Source organism: Scyliorhinus canicula, chromosome 14, assembly GCF_902713615.1.
Source record: "Scyliorhinus canicula chromosome 14, sScyCan1.1, whole genome shotgun sequence".
NCBI lineage: Eukaryota > Metazoa > Chordata > Chondrichthyes > Carcharhiniformes > Scyliorhinidae > Scyliorhinus > Scyliorhinus canicula.
Genome location: NC_052159.1, coordinates 43,525,773 through 43,539,181, shown reverse-complemented (window position 1 = coordinate 43,539,181; position 13,409 = coordinate 43,525,773). Strand labels below are relative to the sequence as shown.

The 13,409-nt window shown below is 49.4% G+C and overlaps 1 protein-coding gene across 1 annotated transcript in view; it reads left to right on the top strand.

Moving 5' to 3' along the window:
* Positions 1-13,409, top strand: part of b3glcta (beta 3-glucosyltransferase a) — a 258,971-nt gene that overhangs the window by 182,044 nt on the left and 63,518 nt on the right. The window contains exon 12 of the mRNA XM_038818599.1: positions 2,725-2,824. Within this exon, the coding sequence (XP_038674527.1) occupies positions 2,725-2,824 (100 nt within the window). The remainder of the gene's footprint in view (positions 1-2,724; positions 2,825-13,409) is intronic.

Sequence of the window (13,409 nt, the reverse complement as noted above, 5' to 3'; positions counted from 1 at the left end):
GGTGAGTGCTGGAGACTGTTTTCTGTTTAAAAAACCTTTGCCGAAGTGTTGGTGCTCTGAGGTAGGCCTTCCGCACTGTCCGCCTCTGTACCCAGCAGCCTCTGCATACATTCAGGGGTCATTTTTGCTTTCTTTGAGTTAAAGGTACATTTTAAAATATACTCGGCTTGCAAAGTACAATGTTCATGACACTATTTCAAATTTCTACGTATGAACTTTGTAGAGTTGTTTGATATGATATTAACAAGGTTTTTTAAATGTTGTGCGAGGCAAGCTAAAGGTAGAATGTTGCACTAAGGGGAATGCGATTTGCAAAAGTGATATATCACGTTGATTGCTTTTGGCAATTAGCGTATGAGTACATTTCCATGTGTATTAGTGTTATGAAACGTTTGTAAATATGCTATCATATTCAATCAAATTTATATTTATTTTCATTCAAACCTCTGTGTTGCAAACATACAAGTTGTGTTGCATTTTAAAAAACACCTGTGTAATGACTTAGACTAGGCCTTTGATATTGGCCAATTAGAATACGAGTTCCCTGATTAGTGGGCCAATCAGGGAACCTCTTCTCAGGGAGTGTCAGATCCTCTGCTCTCCCAGTGTAGACAGCAAGCTGAATGCACCTGGCTGTACTGATGTTGATTTTGTTAATAAAAGGAATTCTGATGAAGTGACTTCTGCCTCCATGCACTTATTACAACATGGTAGTTTAATTGTAAGTGCTAGTTATTGTTGTCCTATAGTTGCAATTAATTCAGATATAATGGTACTTATGTTTACTGGGGCCGGGTTTCGGTGTGAAAGAGTAATTAGGTTGATTTTCCTAAACACTGTGGAGTTTTAACTCCACTCTGTTGGACTATTTTTTCAGCTTCCTCACCAGAAAGTTATGTTCGGTGCTATGGCTGTGGTAAAGATGCACACAGCACACCTAGTTCTTTGACTCTTAAGAGTTCATTAACAAAATGAACATGTGAAAAGATAACTAACGAACTATAATACAAACCGTAATGAAAAAGTGAATTCTCCTGGAGCTACTTCTAATGTGACTGTCCTCTGGTACGACTTATTACCAACTGCTGATCTGTAGAGTCCCCACCTGCTAGTTGGAAGTTGTACATCTGACTACATACATTACTATGCATATCACCACATCCCTCTTCTTTTGGAAATGTGAATGGTTAACAAATATGACAGTGCTTTACAAAACATGATATGCATAACAATTTCAAAAATGTCCCTTGTACACAGTTCATTACACGTTCAGTCTTTCGGGTTAACAAGATCTCCTTGTTGGTCTGCTGTACTTCAACTGGATTTGTGATCTTGTTTCATCTTTAGAAAGGTTGATTTACTGGCTGGTCTTTGAGTCACCAACTCTTTCAGCCTTTTGAAACGATGCTTCCTACTCCATGTGTGTTCTTCTATATTGGCCTGATTGTCGATGTCTGTTTTCACTGTCACGGCTGCCACCCGGTCGACCAACTCTGTCCTCGACTCTTCTCTTACCTTTCCTTCCCTTTTTTTTATAATTAGCTGTTTTCTTTTACCTCTTCTTCTCTTTTTTTTTTATCACCACAAAAGTCAACCTGATTGACAGGCTCGGCTACCTGTTGGGTGAGGCAGGCTCTAGAAAAGGCTGCAGCCGAGGAACTAGGGGTAGTGAGTAAACTGGTGGGGAGTTCAAGGGTGATCACAGGAGGCTCGGGAAAGCACTTTGGGCAGGTTGGTGATCTTCAGGGGCAGGGCAAGATTGTGGAGGGAGAAGGGTTTTTACAGGGTTAGCTTGATGGTCGTGGAGAACACACTCCTTCTGACCCACAAGTGATGTTGTAAAGGCATTTATATTATCTGCCTCCTATTATCTGTACTGTGTCACCCAACTTCAGTTAAAACCTCAAGACAGCAACTTGGGTTTCTCCTTGAAATTTCTAGCATGATTACTTCATACTTTACCCAAGCCCACCTGTTTTTGACAGTTAAACTTACATTTGACATCATGCCTTACCATGTGACTGGGGAAGAAAGCTTGGGATGGTGTCTAATAGGAGCTGATCTGAGCTCCTGTCCCAGTGAACCCAGATATAGATAAAAGCAAACTACTGTGGATGCAGGAATCTGAAACAAAAAGAGAAAATGCTGGAAAATCTTGGGCGTCACGGTGGAGCAGTGGTTCGCACTGCTGCCTCACTGTGCAAGGATCCCGGGTTCAATCCCGGCCCCGGGTCATTGTCCATGTGGAGTTTGCACATTCTCCCTGTGTCTGCGTGGGTCACACCCCCACAATCCAAAGATGTGCAGGGTAGGTGGATTGGCCACGCTAAATTGCCACTTAATTGAAATAAAAAGAATCGGGTACTCTAGCATTTTCTATTTTTTAATATAAATTTAGAAAATCGCAGCGTGTCTGACAGCATCTGTGGAGAAAGAACATTTAGAGTCTCTTTGTCAGAGTCATCTGGGCGAAGAGTCATTCAGACTCGAAACAATAGTTCTGTTCTCTCTTAAAGATGCTGTCAGACCCGTTGAGATTTTCCAGCATTTTCTCTTTTTGACCCAGATATAGAAATTTATTTCTGGAGAAAAAGTGATGTCTTACAGCAAGGTGGACACATTATATTGAACATTACAAGCCAGATGTAAAAAATTATTTCTTGCACTGTTTTAAAAGTATGAAAAGATTAACTGGAACATTTTTCCATTTCTTGTACGTGTAAGGGCACTGTGGCAAAACATTTGCTATTCTGGAACGATTTGTTAGTCCTGCTGTTCCTGAGGTTCCCTGGCTCATGATTGTGGATGACGACACATTGATAAGGTACCGTGAATATTTAAAAAAACATTTTGAACTCTTGGATTTAATTTGATAATACGACAATATTAAAAGTTGCAATACTCAGGCATGACCGTTTAGCTACAGTTTTATACTGTAGAAATTCTTAGCAGATTTTGCTTTCATAAAACAATTTTTTTCAAATGCCTGAGAAAACTGAGATTTGAGTAGGTGAAAGTAAAACTAAAATTTTATAAAAGATGGTGAAACGATCATGGGAAGGATTCTCCGTTTCTGCGTCTAAGTGCTGACGCCAACGGAGGATCCGTGGTGTTTCACGATGGAAAAATCGGCGCCACATGAGTACCGATTCTGCTACCAGTAAGGGGCTAGCACTGGCGCCACGTCAAACACCTGCGGAACATGCAACAAATGTTGAGAGAATTGCCTGGTCTGTGCTGGGCATGTTGTGCAGACGCCTACCCCGCTGACACACACACATGCACACACGCTCCAATCGCGCAGGCAAAGGTGGTGTTGGTTGTGCTGGACCGTGTACCCGCCCACCCGACCCCACAGCCCACCTACTGGTCACCCCCCACTACTTCTCTTCTCCCCCCCCCCCCCCCCTCCTTCCCCCCCAGCCCTGGCAGAAGACCCCCCGGCCAGCTTTCGCTGGAGGTGGCGCTGCTGTACACCGTCTGCGTGCCCTCTCTCTCTGCAGCCGCCATGCCAGGCTCACGACCGCTGAGACCACACGTGGCTGCGGCGTCAGGAAGTTGGCCCTTTGGAGGCGGAGCATCGCGGGATAATGATGTTCAAATGGGGTCATGCGTGCATCTCGATGACACCGATTTGGAAGGGGCGAAGCATCTCGACCCGGCATCAAACCTGCGCCTGCCACGATTTCGGTATCAGAGTATAGAGCTTGAAGAGTATAGAGCCTGTCGGAGTAGAGTTAAGAAAGAAATCAGGAGGGCAAAAAGGGGGCATGAGAAACCTTTGGCAGATAAGGCAAAGGAGAATCCAAAGAGCTTCCACAAATACATGAAGGGCAAAAAAGTAACTAGAGAGAGAGTAGGGCCACTTAAGGATCTACAGGGTCATCTATGTGTCGACCCACAAGAGGTGGGGAGATCCTAAATGAATATTTCTCATCGGTATTTACTGTTGAAAAAGGCATGTTAGGGAACTTGGGGAATTAAATAGTGATGTCTTGAGGAGTGTACATATTACAGAGAAGGAGGTGCTGGAAGTCTTAAAGCGCATCAAGGTACATAAATCCCCGGGACCTGATGAATGTATCCCAGGACGTTATGGGAGGCTAGGGAGGAAATTGCGGGTCCCCTAAAAGATATTTGAATCGTTGACAGCCACAAGTGAGGTGCCTGAAGATTGGAGGGTAGCAAATGTTGTGCCTGTGTTTAGGAAGGGCCACAGGGAAACGTCTGGGCACTACAGATCGGTGAACCTAACATCTGTGGTCGGTTAATTGTAAGAAGGTATTCTGAAAGACGTGATCTACAGGCATTTAGAGAGGCAAGGACTGATTAGGGACAGTCAGCATGGCTTTGTGAGTAGAAAATTATGTCTCATGAATTTGATTGAGTTTTTTGAAGGGGTAACCAAGAAGGTAGATGAGGGCAGTGCAGTTAATGTTGTCTACATGGACTTTAGCTAGGACTTTGACAAAGTACCGCATGGTAGATTGGTGCATAAGGTTAAATCTCGCGGGATCCAGGGCGAGGTAGCCAATTGGATACAAAAATGGCTTGAAGACAGAAGACAAAGGGGGGTTGTAGAGGGTTGCTTTTCAAACTGGAGGCCTGTGACCAGCGGTGTGCCTCAGGGATCAGTACTGGGTCCACTGTTAATTTTTATTTATATTAATGATTTGGATGAGAATTTCGGAGGCATGGTTAGTAAGTTTGCAGATGACACCAAGATTGGTGGAATAGTGGACAGTGAAGAAGGTTATCTAGGATTGCAAAGGGATCTTGATCAATTGGGCCAGTGGGTCGATGAATGGAAGATGGAATTTAATTTGTATAAATATGAGGTGATGCATTTTGATCGATCGAATCGGGACAGGACCTGATAAGACCTACTCAGTTAATGGTAGGGTGTTGAGGAGAGTTATAGAACAAAGAGATTGAGGAGTACAGGCTCATAGCTCCTTGAAAGTGGAGTCACAGGTGGACAGGATGGTGAAGAAGGCATTCGGCATGTTTGGTTTCATTGGTCAGAACATTGAATACAGGAGTTGGGACGTCTTGTTGTGCAAGACATTAGTCAGACCTCACTTGGAATATGGTGGACAGTTCTGGTCACTATTATAGAAAGGATATTATTAAACTAGAAAGAGTGCAGAAAACATTTACCAGTATGCTACCGGGACTTGATGGTTTGAGTTATAACGAGAGGCTCGATAGGCTGGGACTTTTTTGCCTGGAGTGTAGGAGGCTGAGGGGTGATCTTAGAGATGTCTATAAAATAATGAGGGGCATTGATAAGGTAGATAGTCAACATCTTTTCCCAAATATACAGGAGTCTAAAACTAGAGGGCATAGGTTTAAGGTGAGAGGGGAGCGATACAGAAGGGTCCAGAGAGCAATCTTTTCACACAGAGAGTGATGAGTATCTGGAATGAGCTGCCAGAGGCAGTAGTAGAGGTGGGTACAATTTTGTCTTTTAAAAAGCATTTAGACGGTTATATGGGTATAAAGGGATATGGGCCAAATGCGGGCAATTGGGACGAACTTAGTGGTAAATACTGGGTGGCATGCACAAGTTGGGCCAAAGGGCCTGTTTACATGCTGTAAACCTCTATGACTCTATAATCAGGTTTTCCAGGAGGAACAGTGGGATACCTCTGAATGAGACGGAGATGTGTTTTGTACAACTCCAGATTCCTCATCATCTAAGGAATGGTGGTGAAAGGTGATATGTGGCAGCACAGTAGCATGGTGGTTAGCATAAATGCTTCACAGCTCCAGGGTCCCAGGTTCGATTCCCGGCTGGGTCACTGTCTGTGTGGAGTCTGCACGTCCTCCCCGTGTGTGCGTGGGTTTCCTCCGGGTGCTCCGGTTTCCTCCCACAGTCCAAAGATGTGCGGGTTAGGTGGATTGGCCATGCTAAATTGCCCGTAGTATCCTAAAAAGTAAGGGGGGGGGGGTTTGTTGGGTTACGGGTATCGGGTGGGTTTGAGTAGGGTGATCATTGCTCGGCACAACATCGAGGGCCGATGGGCCTGTTCTGTGCTGTACTGTTCTATGTTCTATGTTCTATGTGACTGGAACAACATATACTATGGCCAGGATTTTCCACTCCTATTCTTTTCGGGCAGGTTTGGTTACAGAAGCAGAAAACCTTGCAAGAAGCCCAAATTGCATTTGTGTCAACGGGAGGCCTCGCTGCAATTGTCCCAACTCCCAGCAGTGCCACCGGCGGAGTCCCACCGGCGTCATTCACGTGTGTGACCTCGGCTTTCATGTTGAGGTGCAAGGTTTTTGGTACATGCTTCCCTTATCTCCAAATTTAACATCTACCTACTACATCATCCCTTTCAATTTACTATCAGAACCGTTGATTCTTTGGCCTTTTATTATCTCTATCTGTGAATTTGAGCTCCCACTGTCGGTGGTGCCAAACCTCCAGAAGCCACCAACTGAATAGAAAGTAATCCGGGTGCCTCTGGCCATGTACCATTCAGCACTTCCTCCACTTGGGAGAATGACTTGGGTGAACCTTGACATCTGTAGGATCACAGCTGATATTAATACTGGAAAAGTCAGATCCCAGAGTCAAACCTGCTTGTCTTGGTAGACCCTAATTCCTTTATAGAAACCGTAGACGAAAGTTAATGAACAAATTCGTAGGACTCAACCTTTTTAAAAAAAAATAATTCACAGGTTGTGGGCATCTCTGGTTGGACCAGCATTTATTACCCATCCTTATTTGCCCTTCAGAAGGTGCTGGTGAGCTGCCTTCTCAAACTGCTGGAGTACCTGTGGTGTAGGTACACCCATTGTGCTGTTAGAGAGGGTGTCACAGGATATTGACCCAGCAGCAATGGAGGAATGTGGTTGAAGAGAGGGGCAACTGTATGAGTGGGAGGAAGTGGCTTTGGGAGAGGGACTGCTGAGTGAGTGAGGAACGGAGTGGTGTCGGGAAGAGGGCATTTTTTAATAATTTCATGGTAAGTGGGTGTCACTACCAGTCCAGCAAGTGCTAACCACCCCTAATTGTCTTTGAGACGGTGGTAGTATACTGTTTTTGTGGTGCAGGTAAATCCGCAATGCTGTTTGGAAGAAAATAGAAGGATTTTGATCTTGTGACAATGTACAAATGCAATATAGTGGCAAATCAGCATGGTGTATTGTTTGGAGGGGATCTTGCAGTTGGTGGTGTTCCCATGTGTTTGCTGCCCTTGCCCTTCTAGGTGGTAGAGGTCACCGGCTTGGAAGATATTATTGAAGGAGCCCAGGTGAGATACTGCAGTGCATCTTGTATATAGCACAGACTGTTGCCACTGCGTGTTGCTGGTGGAGGGACTGAATGTTTAAGTGATGGATAGGGTACCTTTGTCCACGATGGTGTTGCACTTTGAGTGTTATTGGAGCCATACTTATCACGGAAAGTGGAGAGTATTCCAACACAATTCCGATTTGTGCCTTATGGATGATGGACAGACTTTGGGAAGTCAGGAGTTACTCGCCTCAGAGTTCCTGGTGTGTGTGTGTTCCTGGATGAGGTGTCCCTGGCTAGACCAACATTTATTGCCCAACCCTAATTGCCCTGGAGAGGTTAGTGATAAGCTGCCTTCTTGAACCATATCTCAAGTACTCTGCTTTGAACCTAACCACAATGTTTATAAATATCTAGGAGCTAAGTACTTTCACTTCCTCTTTTTCTCAGCAGAAAGCACTTACTTGCTTTTAATGTGACCAGGAACTTTAAGTCAGAGCTAAATGTTTATTAAAATGGTGGTTATGTTCAAAGCAGAGTAAGAACTAGGAGCAGGAGTAGGCCATCTGGCCCTTCGAGCCTGCTCCACCGTTCAAAGAGATCATGGCTGATCTTTTGTGGACTCAGGTCCACTTTCCTGCCCAAACACCATAAGCCTTCTATCTTTATCTTGAAACCATTCAATGAAGGAGCCTCAACTGCTTCACTGGGCAGGGAATTCCAGGGCCGGGATTCTCTGAAATCCTGGCCAAGTGTTGTAGCCGGCGTCAAAACCTGCACACGTGATGCCGGAGTCAATATGCTTTCAGGCCCAGGCATTCACCCCTTTCTAGGGGGCTAGAACGGCGCCGGAGTGCTGTCCACTGCGCCGGCGCGCTGCCCCCCCCCCCCCCCCCGGAATTAGCCCGCACGCCAATCGGTGGGCCCCAATCGCGGGCCTGGCCACCTTGGAGGCTCCACCCGGAGTCAGATCCCCCCGCCACCCCACCTGGACGGCCCCCACAGCCAGAACTCTTGAGGTCCCGTCGGGTGGGACCATACGTAACCCACGCCGGCAGGACTAGGCGGAACTCAGCGGGCACTCGGCCTGTCGACCGTGGAGAAACTCCACAGGGGCCTCTTTCAACACCCCCGTGTTGGTGGTGTGGTGGTGACTGGAGAATCAGCGGCCCATCAACGGAGCGGTGTGGCGCGATTCTCGCGCCCACCCCCGACAATTCTCAGATCTGGCGATTCGCCGATTCACAACTCTTTGGTAGAAGCAGCTCCTCCTAAGCTCAGTCCTAAATCTACTTGCCCTTATTTTGAGACTATGCCCCCTAATTCTGCTTTCACCTGCCAGTGGAACAACCTCCCCGCATCTATCCCAGCTATTCCTTGAGATGCATTCAAGCGTGAGGGGAAATGAAAATAAACAATCCAGACACCTGGCTGTTTGGAAGCTATTACCCTGTCAATTGCACCCGACTAAAAACAATTTTACTTTGAAAGTGAAGAGAAGCCTCACAGATCAAAGGATCTGAAGGGGTTTCAGCCTAGTGATGTAGGTTACTAAGTAACAGCTGCTGCTTTCTACACCTTTGTCTGAAGTTGCAAGTGTAAGGGACAGGTAAGTGAAAAAGCAGTAATTTTCCTTTCTCTTGAACTGTGCTTTAGCTGCCAGGTAGCGGTTACTGATGGGGGGGTGGATGAGAGGAAATTTCTGACATGGGGGGGTCTGATATAGGGATCTGATGTTGGGGTCTGGTGGGGTTGGCGGGGTGGTCAGGTCATCCTCATGCATGTATGCTGAGGGGGAGGGATGTCCCTACTTGTCAGTGGTGGAGAGGGTGTGGGCAAGATTTGTGTTGTAGAAGGGGAGGCCAGCCAGCTGCTGGACCTCGGTATTTTTTTTCTTCGTCCATCTGGGCATCGCTGGCTGGGCCAAGATTTATTGCCCGTCCCTAAGGGCATTTATGAGTCAAGCACATTGCTGTAGGTCTGAAGTCACATGCAGGCCAGACCAGGTAAGGATGGCAGATGTCCTTCCCTAAAGGACATTAATGAACCAGGTGGGTTTTTATGACAATTGACACTGGTTTCATGATCACCTTTAGACATCTAGGGCGGGATTCTCCGATTCCGCACCGGGTCAGAGAAGCGCCTGGAGGGGGGGGGGGCGCGAATCCCGCGAAACCGCTCAGATGGCGGTCCACCGATTCTCCGGTTGCCGAAGAATTGGCACCAATGCCAGTGCGAGCCGCTCAACGCGCCGCCCCCCTCCCCCCCCCCAGCGATTCTCCGCGCTCGGCGGAGTCCCACCGCCGTCATTCGCGTGTGTGACCTCGGCTTTCATGTTGCGGGGGCATTCTGATGTGGGGGAGGGGGATCTGACTCCGGGGGGGGTCTTCCATGATGGCCTGGCCTGCGATTGGGGCCTACCGATCGGCGGGTGGGCTATTCCCGGCCGGGGGGTGGGGCCTATGTTGCTGGGCTCTGGGCCCCTCTTGGGCTCCGCCATGTTGTCCAGGGGCCGGCGCGGAGAAGGCAACCCACGCGCATGCGCGGACTCACGCCGGCCGTGCTGGCACCCATATCGGCAGCTGCATGCAGTGCTCCGGTGTCGTGCTGGCCCCCTGTGAGGCGCAGGATCGCTGCTCCTAGAGGCCAGATGACGCCGTCGTTAAAAGCTCCGACATTTACGACGGCGTAAACACTTAGCCCCAGGATCGGAGAATCCCGCCCTAATTCCAGATTTTTAAAATTAAATTCAAATTTCAGGATCTTCCATGGCGGGAATCGAACCTGGGTCCCGAGAGAATGACTCTGCGTCTCTGGATTACCAGTATTTACTTTGTAATTGCCCAGTGGCAATACCAATACGCCATTTTGAGTGGCCGGCCCGATAACAGGATTCAGATGGAATCCCTCAAACTCCCTGCCACGTATAAATTTGCATTGAAAGGGAATCGATCCTGAGCGCCGTTCCCAGCGTCAGCGCAGACCAGGAGCGGTTCTGGCGGGAGAACATACAATCACCGACGCCGAAATCGCGTACGGCATTCTGCCGGGGAATCAAAGTTTATGACCAAATCGGGGGCAGCGTCGCTTTTGCGATGCTCCGCTACCCACAATGCGGCGTATCGATGGCCTCAGGTCATTGCCTGAGGCTCATCCCCAATGCTCCGCCGCCGACCGGCCGAGTTCCTTACTGTGTCGGTCACGTGTGGTCTCATCCGTCGGGAACTCGGCATAAGAACTAGGAGCAGGAGTAGGCCACCTGGCCCATCGAGTCTGCTCCGCCATTCAGTGGGGTCATGGCTGATCTTTTGTGGACTCAGCTCCACTTTCCGGCACCATCGAACACCATAACCCTTAATCCCTTTATTCTTCAAAAAACTATCTATCTTTATCATAAAAACATTTAATGAAGGAGCCTCTACTGCTTCACTGGGCAAGGAATTCCATAGATTCACAACCCTCAGTCCTAAATCTACATGGTGCTGCATGGTGGCTGCAGACTCAGTCCTGTGCCACCACAGTCGGGGGAGGGCCAATCCTCAGGCAGGGGGATCTTTATCAGGGGCTGGGGGCACTGTTGGGGTGTGGTTCGGGGCACACGAGCCAGCCAAAGTGGGGGCACTATTTTGCAGGCCAGGTCCGCGAGAGTCTTGGATCACATTAAGAGTGTTTTAATATATTTGTTCATGGGATGTGAGTGTCACTACCAAGGCTAGCATACTTGTTGCTTATCCCAACTTGCCTTTGAAGATGATGGTGAGTTAAACTGCAGACACATTGGAAAATAAGTGATGAAGTACAGCAGTTATATTTCCATTTGGAGAGTGCAGTAATCATCGAGCCAGACAATAGTTTTCATAGCGGCGAAATGGAGCTCTGAGCCCTCCGAGTGATTTTGTCTTTAATGATGTGCGTCATTGATTGGCGTACACCACAGCTGCAGTCGGGATTCGCTGAGAAATACCACTTGTACCCATTGGCTGCAGATAGCTCTTAGCCAGTGCAGAAACGGTTGAGGAATGCCCAATGTTAGTGTGGCAGGTTGAAGCCAGGTGGGTGGGCTGTGGGATCTGTGATGGGGAAGTGGTTTAATGGTGGCGTGTTGGTTCCATTGCTGCTGCCATAGGGCGGCTGGTGTTATTTCTTGGTATGATGGTCTTTTACAGCAGCAGTCTTTTCAATTCGCATATGCATAATCCACCCAGGTCATGTTCTGTTGTTAGTATGAACTTCATCCTGTCTTAAATGCTGAGGTCAAAAATTCATATTCTACATTCTTCACAGAAACTATGGACGCAATTCTCCACTCCCCATGCCGGGTGGGAGAATCGCAGGAGGGCAGGATGACTCACGCCGCGCCCCTCCGCGATTCTCCCACCGCGACCCCCCGCTTGGAAGAATCGACGCTTGCCGTTTTTCACGGCGACCGGCAATTCTCCGACCCGGATGGGCCGAGTGGCCTGCCGTTCATGACCGGTTCACGACGGCGGCGGCAACCACACCTGGTCGCTGCCGTCGTGAACATGGCGCCGAACCCTGGTTTGACGCTTGTGGGGGGCGGAGAGGGGAGTGAGCACCACGGCCGTGCTCGGGAGGGGACTGGCCCGCGATCGGTGCCCACCGATCGTTGGGCCAGCGTCTCAAAGGGACGGACTCTTTCCCCTCCACCGCCCCGCAAGATCAAGCCACCACGTCTTGCGGGGCGGAGGAGGGGAAGACGGCAACTGCGCATGCGCGGCTGACGTCATTAGGCGCGCCGGCCGCGTTATTCTCGGCGCGCCGGGCCTTGACGCCAGCGACTAGGCCCGGCGGCTGAGAATAACGGAGCGCTGCTCCTAGCCCCCCGGGTGGGGGTGAATAAGGTGAGAGGTGCGGCCTCCGAGGCCATCGTAAAACCCGGCCGAGTTCACGACGGCCTTCTCGATTTTCCACGGGAGCGGAGAATTCCGATTCTCCGTCCAGTGACGCCAGAATTGCTAAACGCGATTAGGCGGAGAATCACATGTGAGCTGAAAATCGTGGCCAGCTCCGGTCGCCCAACAGAATGCTTGACAGCAGCGTCAACGCATTCTACTTGCCACGTACAGTAAACGCTGTTGGCATATCATTAACCAGCCATGTGGGTGCCCCCCTTCCTCCCCACAACCTGCTGCCAGCCACCAGCAGGGCATCACATAGCCCACTCAAAGGCAAGGCCCACAGTTGCCCCTACAGAAAGGAACTGGACGGGAGCTGTAGAGCGTACCTCTGGCATGGGTAGGTCCATGGGCAGGGATGGGTGCTGAGGCCAGAGGTGAGAATGGGGAGCTGGCTGCGCAACAGGCCGATGAGGAGGTGGGAAAGAGGTGCCGCACCAGACCTCGTGTCTACTGGCAATGCCTGTCATTCAAGAACCTGCCAGACCAGGCATGCCGTCGAAGGCTCCCGTTGAGCAGGGAGACCGTGCGATATATCTGCCGGATCATGGCATTGCGGGGGAATAGAGGAGGACACCCGCTGTCAAGGTGACGGTCGCCCTGAACCTTTAGGCCACGGGGTCCTTCCAGACGCCAATAGGGGACCTGTCTGGTATATCACAGACCTCGGTGCAAAGATGCATCAGCGCTGTCACGGAGCCCCTATATGCCCGGTCTGTACAATATATCAACTTGCATGTGGACCCAGCCCACCAGGCTGCCTGGGCAGCGGGGCTCCCTGCCAGTGGCGGGATGCCCCAGGTCCAGGGGTGGACGACGGGATGCATGTCGTCCTACGAGCACCTGCAGATGTAAGGTTGATTTTCACAAACTGCAAGGGTTTCCACTCGCTGAACGTGCAGCTGGTGTATGACAATGAGTTGCACATCATGCACTTCTGCGCTCGATACCCAGGTAGTGTGCACAATGCTTTTATCCTGGCACATTCGAAGGTTCCTGACGTCTTTGAGGCACATCCCCGGGCCGCTGGATGACAGGGGTTACCCGCTGCGGTTGTGGCTCATGATACCTACCCGGAAGCCACAGACCGACATGGAGACCTGCTACAACGATGCCCATGCAGCAACCAACTGTGCGGTCGAGCAGTGCATTGGCATTCTGTATATACGGTTCAGGTGCCTGGACTGTTCTGGAAAGGCCCTGCAGTATAGCACTAGGAGAGTCTCCCACATCATGGTGGCCTGTTG